The sequence below is a fragment of the Chiloscyllium plagiosum genome, chromosome 16 (genome assembly GCF_004010195.1).
Source record: "Chiloscyllium plagiosum isolate BGI_BamShark_2017 chromosome 16, ASM401019v2, whole genome shotgun sequence".
NCBI lineage: Eukaryota > Metazoa > Chordata > Chondrichthyes > Orectolobiformes > Hemiscylliidae > Chiloscyllium > Chiloscyllium plagiosum.
The window spans coordinates 67,699,344-67,722,872 of NC_057725.1; the positions used below are offsets into that span (position 1 = coordinate 67,699,344).

At 41.6% G+C, this 23,529-nt stretch overlaps 1 protein-coding gene across 1 annotated transcript in view; it reads left to right on the forward strand.

Annotated features, from left to right (window-relative positions):
• The window catches only part of LOC122558127 (mucin-6-like), a 187,827-nt gene that overhangs the window by 81,342 nt on the left and 82,956 nt on the right, over positions 1-23,529 (forward strand). The window contains exons 7-8 of the mRNA XM_043706446.1: positions 6,324-6,433; positions 19,620-19,827. Coding sequence (XP_043562381.1) covers positions 6,324-6,433; positions 19,620-19,827 — 318 coding nt within the window. The remainder of the gene's footprint in view (positions 1-6,323; positions 6,434-19,619; positions 19,828-23,529) is intronic.

Consider the following 23,529-nt stretch of genomic DNA (forward strand, 5'->3'; position numbering starts at 1 on the left):
CTAGAGGGCAAAGATTTAAAAGGGACCTAAGGGACAACTTTTTCATGTAGGGCATGGTCAATGTATGGAATAACCTGCCAGAGGAAGTAGTAGAGGCTGGTACAGTTACAACTTTAAAAAGACATCTGGATAAGTGAAGGGAAAGATTTAAGAGGGACTTAAGGGGCAATGTTTTCACGCAAAGGGTAGTGCTTGTATAGGATGAGCTGCCAGAGGAAGTGGTGAAGTCTGGTATGATTGCAACATTTAAAAGGCATATGGGTGGGTATATGAGTAGGAAGAGTTTAGAGGGATATGGGCCAAGTGCTGGAAAATGGGACTAGATTAATTTAGGATATCTGGTCGGCATGGACAAGTTGGAATGAAGGTTCTTTTTCTGTGCTGTACATCTCTATGAGATGTAACCCAGTAAGATAAAGTTGGAGATATCAGAGGTCCTGACAGTAATTTTCAAATTGTCTCGAGCCATAGTTAAGGTGCCAGAGATCTAAAGGAATGATAGCTCCATCCCATTAATTAAAAAAAGAGAGGAAGGGATAGACCAGGAAATTGCAAGCCAATGTGTCTAACTTCAGTCGTGGAGAAGGTTTTAGAAATAATTGTAAGGGACAGAATATATCAGCACTTGGAGAGACATTACTTAATAATTAATTGCCATAGATTTGTTGAAGGAATATTGTGTTTGACAATTTGTGTTTGATGACCCTGCCTCTCTGATCAGATTTTTGGAATTTGTTCATGGAGCAATGTCAGTGCATGGCAAATTGCACTGGAGAAGGCTCTGGTGAACTTCATTCTTGGACCATTGTAGTCCTTGAGTTGTAGGGAATCCTACAGTGCTGTTAGTAAGACAGTACTAGTGACAGTGAAGGATCAGTGCTATTATTCCCCGTCATGATGATGAGGGAATTGGAGCAAAATAGAGGAACAGGTGAAAGCTATTCATCCCATCAAATATTCCAGTATCCAGTATCTGGATCATTCTGAAATTGGGCAATGATTAAATAGACAAAAGTGAGGACTGCAGATGCTGGAGATTAGAGTTGAGAGTGTGGTGCTGAAAAATCACAGCAGGTCAGGCAGCATCCGAGGAGTAGGAGAGTCGACGTTTTGGATGAAGGCGATAGGTGGATGCGGGGGGGGGGGGGGGGTAATTGTGATAGGTCAGAGGGGGAGGATGGAGCGGATAGATGGGAACGAAGATAGACAGGTAGGACAGGTCATGAGGGCAGTGCCGATTTGGAAGCTTGGATCTGGGATAAGGTAGGGGGAAGTGAAATGAGGAAACTGGTGAAATCCACATTGATGCCATAGTCTTCTTTTTTTTGTGTCACCACCAAATGTTCTATGTATACCTTGAAAACTGAACAAAGTGACTGTTTCCTACAATATTTTTTTCACAGCAACAGATATCTTATTGAATAAGGTCACCCACTATGAGTAACAAATATGTAGGGTAGTAGCCTCTACAGTAGTCCCCCGGTACATGCGGAGGATATTTTCCAAGATCTATTGCGGAAGCCTGAAACTGCGGATAGGAACGAGCCCATTTGTTTAAATGGGAAATTTATCTTCCTAGCAGCCCACTGGTCCTTGTTTCTGGAATGTTCCTTGTAATACGTTCGGGCTGTGGTAAACCGTGGAAACAGGACCTGCGGATACGGCAGTCGCTCTTGTATTAGTTCATAGTAGTGAATATAGTGAGCTATGTTTCCTTTCAGGGCTCAAGTGAAGCCCCAATGAAGGTCTACCATCAGCAAAAAAATTAAACACAATTAATATACAATTAACCACAGGTAGAGCAGAAGCCTAAGACTGAATGACCTACTTATGCTCCTACATCTTATAGACTTATAAAATAGTAAACAGGAAGAAAACAAACAGGGAGGGCAAACTTGCAAGTGATACATAAGTGGACAGTAAGAATCTGTCTGAATATATAAGAAAAGAGAGAGACCCCAAAGTGAACATAGGGTTCTGAGAAAATGAGGCTGGGGAATTAATAATGGGAAACTGGGAAATGGCAGAGTTGAAAAATTTTGCATCACCCCTCATGGTAGAAGACGTTTAAAGCATTCTAAAAATACTAAATGATCAAGAAGAAAAGAGAAGAGGAAATTAATAACAATTACTAGAGAAACAGTACTAGGAAGAGATAATGGGGCTAAAGGCCAGTAAATGCCCTGGACCTGATCAGTTGGATCCAAGGATCTTAAAGAAAGTATCATACAGATAGTGAAATGATTCCTAGATTCTGGAACAGTCCCAGAGAGGAAAACTGAAAATGTAGTCTCCTTTTTCAAAAATAGAGGGAGACGATAAAGGGTAAATATAGGCAATTTAGCTTAACATCTATCATTGCAAAATGTAAGTCAGTTGCAATGGATGTAATAACATAGCATTTAGAAACACATAACATAATCAAGCAGAGTCAGCATGGCTTCATGTGGGACAAATCATGCCTGACATATTTATTAGAATTCTTTGTAGTACAAGAAAGAGAATAGATAAAAAGGAACTAGTAAATACAATATATTTTGATTTCCAAAAGGTGTTCAACAAGGGACGGTACGTAAGACTACTTAAGATAAGGGCCCATGGTGTTGGAGGTAATACATTAGTATGAGTAGAGGATTGGCTCATTAATAGAAGACAGAGAGTTAGATGTAGGTTTGCTCGCTACATCCAGCAAGCCGACATCCAGAACCTCAACCTGAGCTACAAATTTCTCAAAACTCGCTAACAGAGAGTTAGAATTAAGGGGACATTTTCAGGATAGCAATCTGTAACTAGTGAAATGCTAGATATATCATTGTTGGCACCACAATGATTTATGATATAGTAACAACTTGAATGATATAAATTAACATACTATTATGGATAACACAAAAATAGGTGTAAGTGCAAGTGGTGAAGATATGGGATAGTCTGTCGAGGGATACAGACATTTGGAACATAATGTGGAAAAATGTAAGGGAATGCACTTTGGCAGAAAGGATAGAGAAGCTGAATACTATTTAAGTGAAGAAAGACTACAGAAAGCTGGAGCTTGAATCCCAAAAATCTGGCCCACACAAGTTCACTAAGTAAAAGCAAGGCAAATGGAATGTCGCATTAATTTCAAAGGGAATGCAGCATAAAAATAGGGAAGCCATACTAAAATTTTACAAGGCTTTCAATAGACGCTGCTTTCACCATATTTAGTTTACCAGTGCACTACAGACTGTAATTATTTCCTACGTGGAAATTATTTTTCTCTCACATTGCTTTTACTTATTTTTACCAAATATTTTAAATCTGTGTTGTCTTATTTTCAATCCTTTTAGTAAGTGGAAACTGTTTATCCCATTGACTGTCCAGACTGTCCCTCTCCCCACCATGAATGTGGAAACTTTTGTCAAGTCTTGGGTTGAGTATTTGAGAGGAATATAGTTGGTTGGCGTAATAAATGGATGTTGTGAAGGTGCCAGTGTTGGACTAGGGTGGACAAAGTCAGAAGTCACATGATACCAGGTTATAGTCCAACAAGTTTATTTGAATACACAAGCTTTCGGGGTGCTGCCCCTTCATCAGATGTAAATGTTACGTTAGGTACTATCATTTCTATTTGTAAGTTCTACAAGATTTATAAAACTTCTGGAGCAAGTCTTTGCTGGAATTGCACAGCAAAATACTCATTAAGACTCCCAGGATGATGTAAACTTGGGGTGGTACAGGGCTCAGTGGTTCACACTGCCTCCTTCCCCCCACCCCTCACTGGGCTAGAGACCTGGGTTTGATTCCAGCCTTGGGTGACTGTCCTCCAGATGCTCCTGGTTTCCTCCCACAGCCCAAAGATGTGTATGTGTTGGAGGAATGGCCATGTTGAATTGCCCATAGTGTGCAGGGATGTGTAGATTAGGTGGATTAGCAATGGGGGTTGCAGAGATGAGGTGGGATGCTCTTCCATTTGTGTGGACTTATTGGCCCAAAAGGCCTTTTTCTAAATTGCAGGGATTCTATGATATGATAAACTGAGGGAATTTGAAATTTTCTGCAGTTTGCTAAATAGGTTTGCAGGTGGTATAGTAGGTTTGCGCTGGGTTTGTTTCTGTTGAGTAATGCAGTTTTGAAATTAACTTTCTTTCCATTTATTGCTTGCATTGGTTAGAATAATACTCATACTTCTGCTCTTTTTTAGTTACCCTGTTTGGTTTTATCCTAGCATTTAATAAAGTTTTTTTTTAACACTATTGCTTGTGTTTATCTTTCTTTTGGGAATGCCTGATTCAGGAAATTCAGAAGATGAGGGATCTGCAAAACAGATGTGTAATCCCAGCATTTTATTTCAGTGAAGTACTGCAAACCACATATTTTATCCTGACCTTATGAAAAAGTTATCCATGCCATGTGTATGCAAGGACCTGGCCCAATTGGCTCGAAAAATAGGAGATGAGTGTGCCTGTTTCATACCTTCTTTGACAATTGGAGCTGCCTTACACAAGGTTTCTTCTCTTCCTTCCCTCAACATGTTTCCTATCCCAACCCTATTGTCTAACCAAGCACAGGCATCTTTCTTACCCAGATGTACCAGCCTGTAGACTTGCTCAATTACAGCTTTCTTTGCTGAGGAATTGTCTCCAGTTCCAGCAGTAGCCACACTCCCAGTGCTGCTGTTGGCCATTGATGATTTCTGTTTTGTTGAGAGCCCAGTGACATTAAATGACTTTGAGCTAGTCAAACAGGGAAAGGCTCACCTTGCCCCTATCCGCCTGAATTTTGTGCCTGGGATCACAATGTAAAATTCAGCCCTTACTTTCTTATCACAATGGAAAATCACATCAAAATGTTTTGCAATTTTCAATGCTCTTGGGCTTATGCTAGATCAAGATCTGGTATGTGATTGTTTATATCATAGAATTTTTACAATGTAGAAACAGGCCACTTGGTCCAACAAGTTCTGAAGAATATCCCACCTAGACCCATTCCCTTACCCTTTTACTTTACATTTCCCCGAACAAATGCACCGAACCTACACATCCTTGAACACTATGGGCAATTTAGCCTGGCCAATTCACTTAACCTTAATCTTTGGACTGTGGGAAGAAACAAAGCACCTGGAGGAAACCCACACAGACGCAGGGAGAATGTGCAAACTCCACACATAATTTGGAAGAGCCAATGTTGGACTCGGATGGACAAAGTTAAAAATCACATAACATCAGGTTATAGTCCAAAAGGTTTATTTGGAAGTACTAGCTTTTGGAGCGCTGCTCCTTCATTAGGTGGTTGTGGAGTATAACGTCATAAGATACAGATTTTATAGCAAATGTTTACCATGCCATGCAACTGCAATGATATATTGAACAAACCTGGATTGTTAAGTCTTTCATGTTTTAGAATGGGTTGCATGTTTTGGTTCATTAACATGTAAATCCCAGAACTTCTTTAACATCACCTTTTTGAGATAACTTAAGGTTTTATAACAAAAGGTGACATCTCAGCTCAGGTAATGCATTAAAGATGTGAGGTCAGAGTCTGTCTGTATCCCAATCTTGAGTCAGACTTGTTCTATTTTCAAAGTGGAATTTACAAAACATTGCATGTACTGACTGTCTGCAGATTGTGTAGACTCTGACATATTAATGAACTGAAACTTGCAGCCCATTCTAAAAGATGAAAGACTTAAACAATCCAGGTTTGTTCAATATATCTTTTCAGTTGCATGACACTGTAATCTTTTGCTATAAATTCGATGTCTTCTGACCTTATACTCCACAACCACCTAATGAAAGAGTAACACTTCGAAAGCTAGTTGGACTATAACCTGGTGCTGTGTGATAAACTCCACACAGCTAATTGCCCGAGACTGGAATCAAACCCAGGTCCATGGTGCTGTGAGGCAGTAATGCTAGCCACTGTGCTAACAGTGCTGTTGATTCCATATTTATTGGTGGTGTGACTTGAGGCTCAGTCTAGTAAACAGAACGTGGCATCATACTAAGAGACAGAGTGGTCTTAAATACTAACACACTTTCCATTCCACCTGTGTGTAATAAATGCTGGCTATTCAGCAACACCAACATCCTATGAATCACAGATACCTGAATCATATAGAAGTGAGTCCATGAATTAACAATGCGTAGAGAGTACAGTGTGATGGAAGGGTGTGTAAATTCTGAAATTATGCCTTGGTATGTTAATCACAGATTTCTGCTCTAAGGCATAAGTAATAAGTATGCTGATTATAATGAGATTTTGTTTCAATAAAAATATTACTTTTGGAGCATCTTCTATTATTTGAATTAATATATTATCTAATTCAAATGTTCTTCTTTGTTCAGGTATCGAACAAAGCGTGTATCATTTTGCCAGAAAGTGGCAAATAGATGACCCTTCAGAAGATTGCCATGCTGAACAACAATCATATTTGGTAGCAGATAACCAAGAATTTGTGAGTTCAGCACGTTTTCAAATGCTGTTTCAGTTACTTGGTTATTACCCAAAAAATGTTGATCAATTGTTTGCAATGTTAAAGTGTACAAGTGCAGTTAGAAAGGCAACTAAGTTAAAAATAAACAAGAAAGTCAATGATTACGGATGCTGGAAATCAAAACAAAAACAGAAATTGATGTTCTGAAGAAGGATCACTGGATCCGAAATGTTATCCCTGCATTCTCTCCACAGATGTTGCCAGGTGTGCTGAGATTTCCCAGCAATTTTTGTTTCTGTGAAGGGAAAAGTATCTCCAAATTAAAAAGTAAAGATCAGTGGAAAAGATTCGAGGAAAACAATTATGTTTGATTTGCAAGGTTTATAAGCAGTAAATTTCAGTGACCTTTGAATAAAGGGAAGAATGGGGCAACTTAATTGATTTGAGTATTAGGGAAGCAGACTTTGAATTTGTCAAATGTTGGGCAGCATGACTGGAAGTCTCAAAATAGCTTTTGTCATGATTCTTGGGTCCTGCGTTTCCTCAGATTTTCAATGTTGATAGAAAGGGGCTTTTAGAGTGTCTCTACATTCTTTTAATGTTCCAATGTGGAACAATGGAAATATGCCACAGTTGCCTATAACACTGACTTTTGTTTCTTGGGAGAAACTTAATGCTATATTTTGTCAGATGGCAGATAAACTTGCCAGCTAATCACCCAGAATAAGTTCAAAGAATGTACAATCATGAGACAAGTGTCGGAATGAATTGCTAGCTGGCTTCAGTCAGGAAGAAGATAATGTGAGTAAAGGGAAGGCATTCAGAGTGATTAAGTTGACAAGTGGCCTTCCACAAGGATCAATGATGTGAGCAAATTTCCAAGCTTGTGGACACTTCCAAGTTTTGAGGGAAGAGGGCAGGTAGCCAATACTAAGGAGGACTGGGAGAAATTGCCGGAGAATGTTAATAATTTTTTGCATAGCAGGCAAATAATTGACAAATGAAGTTCAATGCAGAATACGAACAACAGAGAAGTCATTACTGAGAGGATGCAAATCTAGGTGTGGTAAAAGAACCAAGAGATCTTGGAATACAATTCACCAGTCTCTAAAGTTGATACTAAATGTTAGCAAAGCCATAAGAAGAGCAAACCAAGTATTACACTTCATTTCTGGAGGGGTGGAATTGAAGAGATTCTTACTCTGTCATCCTCCTGGAATATGTGTGGCCGATGCTTAAATTGCATTTCCTTGCAAAAACCTTAATTACACGGAATGTAAATGTTCACAACTGATTTTCTTGAGTTCAGTTGATGCATAGTTGCAGAATGGCTAATGGGCACAGTTGGTGATCCCCTGTGACCATTGAATGCCAGATTTAAAAACTTCTAAGAAATTTAGTGTACTTTAGTAGCATGTCAAAACTGAGGACTGAATTGTATGTTTTTTTTACTGTTATTTTTATTGGTTTTGCAGAGGATTTCACTTAAAGTCATAGAGATGCACAGCACAGAAACAGACCCTTCGGTCTGAATTGTCCATGCAAATCAGATATTCTAATTTAAATTACTCTCATTTGTCAACATTTGGCCCATATCTCTGTAAACCCATTTTATTCTTACATCTATCAAGATTCCTTTTAAATGTTGTAATTGTACCAGCCTCTACCACTTCCTGTGGCAGTTCATTCCACACACACATCACCCTTTGCATGAAAGACTTGGCCCTTAGGTCACTTCTAAATCTTTCCCGTTGCATTGAGGTATCCTCTAGTTTTGGATTTCTTATCCTGGGGAAAAGGTCTTGGCTATTTACTCTATGCATGCCCCTTATGATTTTATAACCATCTGTAAGGTCACTCCTCAGCCTCTGAGATTCCAGGGAAAATAACCGCAGCCTATTCAGCTTCTCCCTTTTGCTTAAACCCTCCGACCCTGGCAACATCTTTGCAAATCGTTTCTGAACCCTGTCAAGTTTCACAACACATCCTTCCTATAGCAGGGAGACCAGAATTGAATGCATTACTCCTAAAAAGCCTAACCAATGTCCTCTACATGACCTCCCAATTCCTACACTCAATCCACTGACCAATAAAGGCAAGCATGCCAAACGCCTTCTTCACTACCCTGTTTACCTATGACTCCACTTTCAAGGAACTATGAACCTGCACTCCAAGGTCCTTTTAATTGACAGTACTCCTCAGGACCTTACCATTAAGAGTTTAACTCCTGCCCTGATTTGTCCTACCAAAATGTAGCACCTCACATTTATCTAGATTAAACTCCTTCTGCCACTATTGGCCTGCTGGCTCATCTGATCAAGAGCAGTAGATGTGATCTATATGGACTTCAGTCAGGCGTTCGACAAGGCTCCCCATAGGAGACTGGTTAGCAAGGTTAGATTTCATGCAATACAGGGAGAACTAGCCATTTGGATACAGAACTGACTCATAGGTAGAAGACAGAGAGTGGTGGTGGAGTGTTGTTTTTCAGATTAGAGGCCTGTGACCAGTGGAGTGCCACAAGGATCGCTGCTGGGTCCACTACTTATCATCATTTATATAAATTAGTTGGATGTGAACATAAGTTAGTATGTTTGCAGATGACACCAAAATTGGAGGTCTAGTGGACAGTGAAGAAGGTTACATCAGATTACAACAAGATCTTGATCGGATGAGCCAATGGGCTGAGAAGTTGTAAATAGAGTTTAACTTAGATAAATGTGAGCGTCTGCATTTTGGGAAAGCAAATCTTTGCAGGACTTACACACTTAATGGTAAGGTCCTATGGAGTGTTGCTGAACAAAGAGACCTTTGAGTGCAGGTTCATAGCTCCTTAAAAGTGGAGTCACAAGTAGATAGGATAGTGAAGAAGGCGTTTGGTATGCTTTCCTTTATCGGTCAGAGTATTGAGTACAGGAGTTGGGAGGTCATGTTGCGGCTGTACAGGACATTGGTTAGGCCACTGTTGGAATATTGGGTGCAATTCTGGTCTCCTTCCTATCGGAAAGATGTTGTGAAACTTGAAAGGGTTCAGAAAAGATTTACAAGGATGTTGCCAAGGTTGGAGGATTTGAGTTATAGGGATAGGTTGAATAGGCTAGGGCTGTTTTCCCTGGAACGTTAGAGGCTGAGGGGTGACCTTACAGAGGTTTATAAAATCATGAGGGTTATGGATAGGATAAATAGACAAAGTCTTTTCCCTGGGGTCGGGGAGTCCAGAACTAGAGGGCCTAGGTTTAGGGTGGGAGGGGAAAGATATAAAAGAGACCTAAGGGGCAACCTTTTCACGCAGAGGGTGTTGCGTGTATGGAATGAGCTGCCAGAGGAAGTAGTGGAGGCTGGTACAATTGCAACACTTAAAAGACAGCTGGATGGGTACATGAATAGGAAGGGCTTGGAGGGATGTGGGCCAGGTGCTGGCAGGTGGGACTAGATTGGGTTGGGATATGTGGTTGGCATGGATGAGTTGGACGGAAGAGTCTGTTTTCGTGCTATACATCTCTATGACTCTGTGACTCTGTAACTGTTGTACTCTTTGGGATCTTCTTTGGTGTCACTGCAAACTTTACTTCCAATATTCACATCCAAATCAAATCCTCTACCATCAGCCTCTTTCTCCTGCCCTCGAGCTAGTTTTGTTTCCAAATGGCTAGTTCTCCCTGAATTCCATGAAATCTAACCTTGCTAATTAGTCTACCATGCAAAACCTTGTCAAACACCTTACTGATGTCCATATAGACTATGTCCACCGTCCTGCATTCATCAATTCTCAACGTCAATTCTTCAGAAAAACTGAATCAAGTTAGTGAAACATGATTTTCCATGCACAAGTTCATCTTGACTCTCTTACCTTTTCAAGTGCATGTCAATTCTGACCTGCAGAATCCCCTCCAACAACTTGCCCACACTGATCTCAGGCTTACCACTCTATAGTTCCCTGTCTTTTCCTTACCACCTTTCTGAAATAATGGCACCATTTTAGCCAATCTCCAGTCTTCTGGCACTGCACCTATGAGTATCAATGATACAAGTATCTCCATCAGAGGCCCAGCAATCAAGTCCTAGCTTCCCACAAAGTGCTCTGTTTACCTGATCAGGTCCCTGTGATTTGTCCACATTTACGCATTTTAAGACTTCCAGTACCTCCTCTCTGCAACATGGACATTTTTCAAGATTTATTTCTTCTCTAGCTTTTGTATCTGTCCCCATAGGAAACACTATGCAAAATTCTCATTCAGTACCTCATCCATGGTTCCACACATTAGACTGTTTTACTGATCTTTAAGGGGCCCTATTTTACCGTAGTTACTCTTTTGTCCTTAATGTATTTGTAGAATCCCTTTGTATTCTCCTTAACCATATTTGCCAAGCTATGTCATGTCCTGTTTTTGCCCTCCTGATTTCCCTCTTAAGTATACTCCTTCTACCCCTTATACTCTCCTCGAGATTCACCCAACATAAGCTTCGTTCATTTTCTTGACCAGAGCCTCAGTTTCTCTTGTCATCCAGCATTTCTACATCTACCATCTGTACCTTTCATGAATATATTGTCACTGGACTTTTGTTATTTCACTTCTGAAGGCTTCCCATAATCCAGTTGTCCCTTTACCTGCAAATAGCTGCCCCCAGTCAACTTTTGAAAGTTATTGCCTAATACTGTCAAAACTGGCCTTGCTCTGATTGAGAACTTTAACTTTTTGATCAGTTCTGTTCTTTCCATCACTATTTTAAAACTAATGGAATTATGATCACTGACCTCAAAGTGCCCTGCCTCAATCACTTGCCCTGCCTTATTTCCCAAGAGAAGTTCAAGTTTTGCAACTTCTTTAGAAGGTAATTCACATACTGAATCAGAAAATTTTATTGTAAAAACTTAGCAAATTTCTCCCCATCCAAACCCTTAATACTATGGCAGTCCCAGTCTCTGTTATGAAAGTTAAAATGCCCTACCATTACAACCCTGTTATTTTGACAAGTAACTGAGATCGCCATGCAAATATACTTCTCAATTTCCTGCTGACGATTGGTGGGGTCTATACACAATCACAATAATGTGATGAACCCTTTCATATTTCTGAGTTTCACCCAAATAACTGGACTGGACGTATTCCCTAAGTACAGCTGTAATGTTATACCTAATCAAAGACGCCACTCACCCTCCTTTCTTGCCCCGCTTTCTAGCCTTCCGAGAGTAACTATACCCTGGAACATTAAGCTAAGCCATATTTCTGCAATAGCTATGATATACCAGTCCCATGTTCCCAACCATGACCTGAGTTCATCTGACTTACCTGTCAGGCCACTTACATTTAACTAAATGCAATTTGAATGATCAGTCCTACCTCAGATGCTTTGCCCCTGTTTGCCTTGACTGTTTGACTTGCTCAATTTTCCAACTGCGCTTGCCTCAGAGTGATATGTTTTCTCAATATCACTATGGATTCCGCCCCACTCCCCCACCACCACTAGTTTAAATCCTCCTGAGTGGCTATAGCAAATCTCCCCCACCAATATGTGTATCCTCCTCCACTGCACTGGCTCCTCAGCCACACATTTATCTGGTCCATCCTATTCCTACTCTCTCTAGCATGCGGCACTGGGAGATATAATGACCCTCAAGGACCTAATTTATAATCTACAGCCTAATTTCCAATGTTCTCTTCTCAGAACTTTGTCCTTTTCTCTTCAAATGTCATTGGTTCCAATGTGTACAACGATCTCCTGCTGGGTACTCTCAGTGTTAAGAATAATCTGCACCTTCTTTGAAACATCCTTGACTCTGGCACCTGAGAGTCAACACCCAATTCTGAAAGCTCATTGTTGGCCGCAGAAACACCTGACTGTGCTTGTGACTAGAGAGACCCCTATCACAATCAATTGCTTTGAACCTGATGTAACTTTTGTTATAGTAGAGCCAGTCACAGTACCAGAAACCTGGCTGTCAGTGCTACGTTGCCCTGACAGTCCATTACCCTTATATTTTCCAAACAGTATACCTGTTTGAGATGGAATAGCCAAAGGAGACTCCTGCACTTCCTGCCTACCTTTTGTATATTTCCTAGAGGTAAGCTATCTACCTGACTATATCTGTGGCTTTTCTACCTTATTGAAACTGTATCCATCACACCCTCTAGCTCCTGAAAATTCCTCATTGCCTCTAACTGCTGCTCCAACCTATCCATGTGATCTGAAAGGTTTCGCAATCAAACACACTTCCTGCACATATGTCAGTAATAGTACAATTCTCTAATCTTCCACAGCTAACAGGAAGAGCACATCGCTCACCACCTTTGCACCTTAGCAATGTACAGGTCCAGAAAATAGCACAGTCTTACAACACCCCTCTGGGATAACTTGCTACCTATGTTTTATATTTTTAAAAAAGTTTAATCTAGAGACAAATCTCAATAAAACATATAAACAAAAAAAAAACACCCTACTCGCTATTGTAGATTTACAAAAGAAAACAGAGTCTCATTAGACTTTTAAAAAAAGCTTGGCTGTTCCCCAACTGTGAAGAACTCCTGACACTGAGGTTTCTCCAAGGTCAGCTATGAATTTCAGTGTTTGTTTTAATTAGACCCAATTCATATGTCTAGAGATACTTGTAACTAAACAGCACAGGCAGTCAGCTGTGAAAGTTCACTGCCTGGTCAGTCAGCTGTACAGGTTTTCATGAGGCTTGACAAGTTTTCTTGTGCGGCCTTATCAAACTCACCACATTAATGACTTACTAGCCCCATGATACCCCTTATGGCAGATGTTTGTCGTTTCTGTGACTCACTTACCAGAAGAACTCATCACTAACCTGATATCTTAAGATCTGGGAACATAGGAATTAGGAGCAGGAGTAGATAATTCATTCGTTCGAGCCAACTCTCATTTAACATGATATCCAGGCATCTGGTGCAGTGCTATATTGAAAAGGCTATTGTGTGCTGAAATGAATACCGCCCTTTCGAAGCTGCTCAGCATGATTGAAGATAGAGTTGAGAGTGTGTTGCTGGAAAAGCACAGCAGGTTAGGCAGCAGCGAGGTGCAGGAGAATCGATGTTTCGGGCCAGAGTCCTTCATCAGGAATGACTTGATGAAGGGCTCTGGCCTGAAACTTTGATTCTCCTGCTCCTTGGATGCTGCCTGACCTGCTGTGCTTTTCCAGCAATACATTCTCGACTGATCTCCAACATCTGCAGACCTCAATGTCTCCTGATTGAAGACAGATCCTTCCTACATGGCAGGGAAAAATTGGTATCTCATCTGTAAGACCTCCCTTTGTCCATCTCTGGAAGCATAGTCTCAGAGGAAGCACTAACAAAATTGCCACTTTTGCACTTCCCACTCGCTCAGAACTGACACCTTGATGGGATTATTAATTACATTAGAAGCTGTGGACAGGAATGAGGGAGGCAATAGCCCAGAGGCTGCATGAGTACAGCTGTGCTTTTAGGAACCCAGCTGCCTAATGCATGTGTTTGTATGGCTGCCTTCATGGACAGGTTGGCAATTGCCATGGAGAGCCAGATCGAGCAGATTGAAGGACTTGCGCTTCATTTTCTTAGCCATTGGTCCTCAGCATCCACAGCAATGCCAAAGGGATTGGGAGGCCTTGAGTTCCCTTTAGGTGCTCTTACCTCATGAGGAGAAAGGGCAGTTCCAGTAGGCACCCACCCACAGGAGAAACCACAGACTGTTCAGACATCTCCTCTCAGGACTCTGTAGATGTGGCCTGGCCTTCTACCTCCGTCCTACCTGAGATCCTCATAGCTGTAGCAGCTGAAGCAGAGGAAGTGTCCACTTATCCTCTAGAAAGGACACAGTTAATGTGTCTTAGCTGTCTACAAACAAACAGCCCTGTGGTTGCCTGAAGAAAGTTCCAATGCCATTGGGTTCCACAGAGGGGAAAGCTACCTCCACTCCAGACATGGAATCCAGGACTGTACTGACATGTAGTGGTTGGGAGAGAAATAAGAAAATCCTTTGAAAGCATGGGTGACATTTCACTGAACATTTATCAATTTTTGCGCACATTGCCATATCATTTATTTTATTGTGTCTCTGTCTAACCTGTACAGTAACAGTTGCACTGTGAGGTCATGCTGCATACATGATATACCATGGAGCAATGCCTGACTTGAGAACCTGCAACAGCATGCAGGCAAGATGAACATTGCATTTAGAAGTGACTTAGGCAAATGAGCACCATTTCTCCAGGTGGACAGACATTGCTGTTCCATCATGGTCTTGGTTGCTGTAGGTGTTGATCTTAAACAAAATAGTTGGCAGTGCTTGGGGTAAGGAGATGTCTTGCACATAGTAAAACCAATGCATAAGGATCTCTAGTGATGGGAGCCCACTGGTATGTTTTACAGTTCCCTCCCTCACCAGTCGATACACTTACTCCACTGAGTCCTGGTATGGCCTTTTTTTTTGTCATTACGCAGTTGCACTTTCCAAGTTGATGGAAGGTGACAGCGACTGGTTGAACAGTAGAAACAGTGGTTTCCATGCTTCAGCTCTTTGTATTGGTGTACAACAAGATATCCAAATCCCCTCTCTGGCAACCTTGCCTGTGGAACCTACATATGGGTGTAGGACCATTTGGCGCAGCCACTTTGTGCGAGCGATTCGGCGCGGCCGGTTTGGCGCAGACCCATTTCGGCGCAGCTCTTATTTATTCCTTTTCAGGCTTACCTACATGCATTAATGAAAGCAATAAAAAGAAAAATAATGTTTATCCTCTTCAGTAAAAATGTTAAAAAGAAAATAAAAATGAAAGAAATAAGGCAAATACAAAATTGTTGATGGCATTTTAATGGGTTTTATTTTATTTTAATAATTTGTATATTAATGTTTTATTTTAATGTATTTTAATAATTTTAATAATAGTAGTTTAATAACTACTACTGAATAACTGCAAAACAGTTCTGCGCCAAATGGGTCTGTGCCAAAATATATTTTATTTTAATATATTTTAATAATGTTATTAATTTTAATAATTTAATAATTTTAATAATAGTAGTTTAATACCTACTAGCGAATAACTACTAAACAGTTCTGCGACGAAATGGGTCGCGTCAAATCAGCCGCGCCGAATCACTCGCACCAAAGTGGCTGCGCTGAATGCTCCCACTCTGCCTACGTATGCCCCTATCCATCTAGATAAGAGTGCAGTAATCAGCTTCGTAGCACCCCCCCCCCGTTTCCTCCAAGCTTTAGACTTGTGAGATGACTATGCTTGTCATACTCATGCACTGCCCCTTCACTTGTAGCAGTGATGTTGCTGACCTTAGACAAATTCCAGCATGACTCCATTCCCATCCATGCTGTAAAGCCATTCCTCCTTTACATAAACAGTTGCCCCCTCCCTTTCACAATTGTCATCCTTTCCACCTCCGAGGCTGCAATTCACAAACCCCATGATTAGATTTCCCAGTCTCCTTTCTGCAACCCTTTTTATGCATGGATAATATTCCTCTCAGCTAGGTGTGTAATCGCTTCAAAGTTCTGTGCATGGTGATTGGCATCAGCACACTGATTGTGGCATGGACCTTTGCTTCCAGAAGTCGCTGTAGCGCATGGATCTTTGAGGCCTTTGCAGCTTGAAAGAAAATTAGGGGGTATATTAGCCCTGAAATGTGTCTTGAGATGTTGCTGCTCTTGTCCAAGATGGGCATCTGGAGGAGCAAATGCATGGTGGCGCAGTGGTTAGCACTGCTGCCTCACAGCGCCAGAGACCCAGGTTCAATTCTTACTTCAGGCGACTCTCTGTGTGGAGTTTGCACATTCTGCCTGTGTCTGCATGGGTTTCTTCCAGTTGCTCTGGTTTCCTCCCACAGTCCAAAAATGTTTAGGTTAGGTGAATTGGCCATGCTAAATTGCCCGTAATGTTAGGTGAAGGAGTAAATGTAGAGCAATGGGTCTGGGTGGGTTGTGCTTTGGTTGGTCGGTGTGGATTTGTTGGGCTGAAGGGCCTGTTTCCACACTAAGTAATCTAATCTAAAAAAATGCCAAACTGGAGTAAACAGGTACTTGGCTATGACTTTCATATCAGAAATTCATGGCATCAATTTTGCTTGATTGGTGATAGGGATGTGCACTTGTCGAGCCGACAACAAACAATGATTCTATCTTAACATTAGAGCACAAGAACGAGAAGTAGGAGTAGGCAATTCAATCCCTTGTGCCTGTTTGGCCAGTTCATATGATGAGGGCTGATCTCACTTCAGCCTCAAGTCCACTTTCCTGCCTGCTCTCCTTAAACACATTACTGGCTAAAAAACTATTTTTTATTTAAATTTATTTAGTGCCTGATAATTCACCACACTCTGGGGTAGTGATTTACATAGATTCACAATCCTTTGAAATAAGTAATTTATCCTCATATCTATTTTAAATCTGCAAAACGTTGCCTCACACAGCATCTCACATTGCCCCACTTGAGGAAGCATCCTTTCTATGTCTGCTTTATCATCTAGCCACTGCCTAACGAGAATCTTATCTTGGTGCCCAAAATTCTGTTGGAAAATGCAGCTCATTCTCCTGTTTTGAGACAGGCCTTGCTGGACCTCTTCTGTATTCCTCTCTGTCGCCTATGTGGTACGTGTATGGAATGAGCTGCCAGAGGAAGTGGTGGAGGCTTGTACAATTGCAACATTTAAGAGGCATTTGGATGGGTATATGAACAGGAAGGGTTTGGAGGGATATGGGTCAGGTGCTGGTAGGTGGGACTAGATTGGGTTGGGATATCTGGTCGGCATGGACGGGTTGGACCGAAGGGTCTGTTTCCATGCTGTACATCTCTATGACACTATGACTCTGCATATCGATGATTCAGATTATGCAACTGTGAGCTGCTATTAGCTATTTCTTGTCAAATCTAGTTTATGTTTGGTTAGGCACTAAATTTAAAAGCAGAACTCGGGATGGAAAGATGTATGAGCAACAGAGTGGTGGTGAGAAGAGATTTTAATTTTCCCAATGTTGACTGGGATTCACTAAGTGTTAGAGGTTTTGATGGAACAGAATTTGTAAGGAGCATCCAGGAGGGTTTTCTCGAGCAGTACGTAAATAGTCCAACTTGGGAAGGGGCCATACTGGACCTGGTTTTGGGGAATGAGCTCGGCCACAGGAGGGGTTACTTTGGGAATAGTGATCATAATTATGTAAGTTTTAGAATACTCATTCATAAGTGGTCCTAAAGGAAGGGTGCAAAATTGGGGTAAGGCCAACTATACCAAAATTCAGCAGAAGCTGGGGAATGTGGATTGGGAGCAGCTGTTTGAGGGTAAATCCACATTTGATACGTGGAAGGCTTCTAAAGAGAGGTTGATTGGAGTGCAGGACAGATATGTCCATGTAAAAATGAGGATAGAAATGACAACTTTAAGGAATCATGCATGACAGGTGAAACTGTGAGACTAGTTAAGAGGAAAAAGGAAGCATACCTTTTGTCCGGGTGACTGAAAACAGATGAAGCTGTGGAAGAATATCGGGAAAATAGGATCAATCTGAAACGTTGGCCCACTCAAGGACAGAGAAGGAAAGTTATGTGTGGAGTCAGAGAAAATGGATCAGAGTTTTAATGCATCGGTATTCACCAAGACATGATGGATGTTGGAAGTTAGGGATAGATGTTTGATTACTCTCAGTCAAGTTGGCATAAGGAGGGAGGAAGTGTTGGGTATTCTAAAAGACATTCAGGTGGACAAGTCCCCAGGTCCGGATGGGATCTATCCCAGGTTACTGAGGGAAGCAAGAGAAGAAATAGCTGAGCCTTAACAGTTATCTTTGCAGCATTCTTGAATACAGGCGAGGTCCCAGAGGACTGGATAATTGCTAATGTTGTCCCCTTGTTTAAGAAGGGCAGCAGGGATAATCCAAGTAATTGTAACCAGTGAGCCTGATGTCAGTGGTGGGGAAGCTGCTGGAGAAGATATTTAGGGATAGGATCGATTTATATTTGGAAGAAAATGGGCTTATCAGTGATGGGCAACATGGTTTTGTGCAGGGAAGATCATGTATTACTAACGAAATAGAATTCTTTGAGGAAGTGACAAAGTTGATTGATGAGGGAAGGGCTGTAGATGTCATATACATGGATTTCAGTAAGGCATTTGAGAAGGTTCCCCATGGTAGGCTAATGGAGAAAGTGAATTCACATGGTGTCATGGGTGCACTAGCTAGATGGATAGAGAACAGACTGGGCAACAGGAGACAGAGAGTAGTAGTGGAAGGGAGCTTCTCAAAATGGAGAACTTTGACAAGTGGTGTTCCACAAGAATCCGTGATGGGAACGCTGTTGTTTGTGATCTACATAAATGATCTGGAGGAAGGTAGAGGTAGTCTGATTATCCAGTTTGCAGATGACACTAAGATTGGTGGAGTAGCAGATAACGAAGGGGACTGTCAAAGAATGCAGCAGAATTAGATAGATAGGGGAGTTGGGTGGAGAAATGGCAGATGGAGTTCAATCCAGGCAAATGAGTGGTGATGCATTTTGGAAAATCCAATTCAAGAGCGAACTATACTGTAAATGGAAAAGCCATGGATAAAATTAATATCCAGCATGTGATCGCCAGCATTTGTTGTTTTCAATCAGAATGGATTTGTCAGCCTACAGCTGCTTTTTTTCTCATACAATGTAATTTATTCTTTGTTTGACATTTGACATTCTTGCATTTGACATTGTGTAATACAATGCTTTGACAGCATATCACTTTTTTTCCTAGCAGTGCTTATATTTTATAAATTAATTTTTTTAATAGATGTTCATAGACTCTTAGGCTATTATATGGATTGGGAAACATTCCTCCTACACAATTATTGGGGTGGCACGGTGGCTCAGGTGGTTAGCACTGTTGCCTCACAGTGCCAGGGACCCAGGTTCCAGCCTTGGGCAACCGAATGCGTGGGGTGCTCTGATTTCCTCCCACAATCCAAAGATGTCCAGGTCAGGTGAATTGGCCTTGCTAAATTGCCCATAGTGTTAGGTGCATTAGTAAGAGAGAAATGGGTCTGGGTGGGTTACTCTTCAATTGGTTGGTGTGGACTTGTTGGGCTGGAGGGTCAGTTTCCACACTGTTGGGGAATCTAACCTAATTATGATGCCAGCCCAAAAAATGCACTGAGTGTTGTATAATGTTTGGGTTTTCTTGATTCTGAAATATGTGACAGCAGTTGCATATTTGTAACTTCTGTTGTTTTTTAGGAAGCTTTCTGCAATGTGTTGCTGAACATCGTGGCTCCATTATGTAAAATACGAAGAGCAGATTACATCAAGCAATGCCAATGGGACCTTTCTCGGTGCATCATACAAGGAGACAAAAAGTGTGCATGCGCTACTTTTTCTCAATTTTCACGTCAGTGTTCTAGGGCAATGCACCCTGTGAACAACTGGAGAAATAGCACATTTTGTCGTAAGTCATAATTAATTTGTCAGCCGATTCTACTTCAATAAATATGTAATTAATTTTTTGCCTGCATATGTTATCACTTCATTTAGCATGTCAGATAATCATAACTTTGTATTTGTTACTCAATTTTGAGTTATCTCTCTGATTTGGGAACATTCATAATAAAATTACATCCTTTTATAACTGTTCTTGTTGTAAATGCAAGAAAAATTTAGAATGACTAGGGAATCTAATCCTTCAGTATAATGATTTATTCCTTTTATTTAGAACTAGAACAGCATCTCTACAAAATTTTGTTAGCTGTTTCTAGCGAAATCTTGCTGCAGAAAAAGTCTACCTCAATAAAATTCTTTTAGAAACTTATGCCTTCCAATTCATTTCCACTTTTGGAACTGCCATTTAGTTGTGCATGGGTGATTTGCATGTCCTTAATTCTGTGGCAGATCCATCATTTTATCTCTTTCATCTTCCTCATAACATATGATGAAAGAGTATCCAGTTAACTAATTTGATAGATGAAGGTGCTTGGTGAAATACCCTGCATTTGGAGATCATTCATGGAGTTGATATGACAATTGCTGCACAGCACAGCAATCTGAAACATTTTTTCAGCTACTGCCAGTAGTTGCAGCCCCTTTTCTTTTGATTACCTGGAGGAGCTCTTCCAGGTTTGTGGTGCCATTCACACCAGACCTCTTTTACACAGGTCTTTGGGCAATTCTTTTTAATCATTCTAGGGATTTGGCCATCGCTGGCTGTTCTTGTATTTACAGCCCATCCCTAATTGCCTTTAAGACGGTGGTGGTTAGCTGCTTTCTTAAATGGCTGCAGTGCATTTGATGTGAATTTGATGAATTTCTGCAGAGTGTCATGTGGACACTGCTAATACTGTGTGTTGGCATTGGTCGGAGTGACTGGATGTGTTGACAAAGTCGTGAACTGCTTTGAATTGGATGGTGTGAAATCTCTTGAGTGTTGTTTAAATTTACATCCATGCAAGTAGAGAATATTCCATCACACTCCTGATGTGTGACTTGTAGATGGTGGACAGGCTTTGGTAAAATAGTTACTAGCGGTGTTCCGCAAGGATCTGTTTTGGGACCATTGCTGTTTGTCATTTTTATAAATAACCTGGAGGAGGGGCTAGAAAGTCGGTGGAGTTGTTGACAGTGAGGAAGGATGTGTCAGGTTACAGCGGGATATAGATAAGTTGCAGAGCTGGGCAGAAAGGTGGCGAATGGAGTTCAATGTAGGTAAGTGTGAGGTGATTCATTTTGGTAAAAGTAACAAAAAGATGGGGTACTGGGCTAATGGTCGGATACTTGGTAGTGTGGATGAGCAGAGGGATCTTGGTGTCCATGTACACAGATCTCTGAAAGTTGCCACCCAGGTAAATAGTGCGGTGAAGAAGGCATATGGCGTACTGTTTTCATTGGAGAAAAGAAGGTTTAGGGGTGACTTGATAGAGGTGTACAAGATGATTAGGGGTTTAGATAGGGTTGACCATGAGAACCTTTTTCCACATATGGAGTCAGCTATTATGAGTGGGCATAGCTTTAAATTAAGGGGTGGTAGGTAAAGGGCAGATGTTAGGGGTAGGTTCTTTACTCAGTGAGTCGTGAGTTCATGGAATGCCCTGGCAGTAGCAGTGGTGGACTCTCCCTCTTTATGGGCATTTAAGCGGGCATTGGATAGGCATATGGAGGATAGTGGGCTAGTGTAGGTTAGGTGGGCTTGGATCGGCGCAACATTGAGGGCCAAAGGGCCTGTACTGCGCTGTATTTTTCTATGTATTCTATGATTTCTAGTCTCTAATCTGCTCTTGTAACCACAGTATTTATATGGCTAAAGCAGTTTAGTTTCTAGTCAATGGTAACATTCAGAATTTTAGTAGTCGAAGATGTGGCCTCCTCTACATCAGAGAGACCGTGCAAACTTGCGGAATGGTTCAGGGAACATATCTTGTCCATATGCATCAGCCAACACCACCTTCCTGTGGCTGTCCACTTCAACACTCCCTCCCACTCCCGTGTGGACATATTCATTTTGGGCTTCCTCCATCGCCTACACAAGGGCACACGCAAACTGGAGGTGGAACACCTCATCTTCCACCTTGGGAGCCTACAACCATACGACATGGACATTGAATTCACCAGTTTTCAAATCTCCCCTCCCCCCACCTATTCCAGACCTAACAACCCCCCCCCCCCCCCACCCCATTCAGATCTGCCCTCTTGACCTGATCTACCAGTCCATCTTCCTTTCCACCTATCCGCTCCATATTTCTCACCGACCTATCACCAAGAGCTCCTACCTTCACCCACCTATCGTCTTCCCACCTACCTTTCCTCTAGCCCCACCCCCTCCCGCTATTTATCTCTCAACCCCTTCCCCCTTCCCAGTCCTGAAGAAAGATCCTGACCGAAATATCAACTCTAGCTTCTTGGATAGTGCTTGACCTGCTGTGCTTTTTCCAGTGCCACGCTTTATCAAATCTGACTCTCCAGCATCTGCAGTCCTCACTTTCTCCTCGTATTGGAAGATCCAGTATTGGAAATGTCACTGAATGACAAGAATTGAGGTTTAGTTTGCCTATTGTTGGAAATAGTCATCACTTGGTAGTTGTGTGTCATCAATATTACCTGCCACTAGTCACCTCAAGTCTGGATATTGTCCAGGTCTTGCTCTATCCAGGCACAGACTGCCTCAGTTTCTCTGGAATTGCAAGTGGTACTGAGCATTCTACAATCATCAACAAATATCACCACTTCTGACCTTACGATCAAGGAATGGTCATTGATGAAATAACTGAAGATGATTGGGCTTAGGATACTACCCTGAGGACCTGCTGCAGAGATGTCCAGGAGCTGAGATGACTGAGCACCAACAACCACAACCATCTTCCTGTATGCCAAGTATGACTCCAAACAGTGGAGAATTGGTCTCCTTATTCCCATTGACTGGAATTTTGCTATGGTTCCTTAAATTGTAAAATCCCTAAAGTATGAAAGTAGGCCATCCAACCCACCAAGTCCACACCGACCCCCCGAAGAGCTGCATATCCCTGTTAACCCTGCATTCCCCATGGCTAATCCACAGAGCCTGTACATCTTTGACTGTAATGTTGATGTATATTTTGTTCCACAAATCCAGACAGCACAAATTTCTGGATAACGGTAGATGCTTTAGGGTGTAGGTTTGCTCGCTGAGCTGTAGATTTGATATCCAGAGTTTCATTACCTGGCTAGATAACATCATCAGTGGCGACCTCCAAGTGAAGCGAAGCTGTTGTCTCCTGCTTTCTATGTATATCTTTCTCCTGGATGGGGTTCCTGGGGTTTGTGGTGATGTCATTTCCTGTTCATTTTCTGAGGGGTTGATAGATGGCATCTAGATCTATGTGCTTGTTTATGGCATTGTGGTTGGAGTGCCAGGCCTCTAGGAATTCTCTGGCAAGTCTTTGCTTAGCCTGTCCCAGGATAGATGTGTTGTCCCAGTCGAAATGGTGTTTTTTTTTCCACGACAAGCAGACCAAACACAGCCAGAAACCCTAACCACCTTACCACATATCAAAGAAGTTTCAGAAATGACAGCCAGACTACTGAGACCCCTCAGAATCCTAGTAGCACGCAAACCCACCAACACTCTCAAACAAAAACTAACAAACTTAAAAGACCCAGTACAACCTATGGGCAAAACCAACGT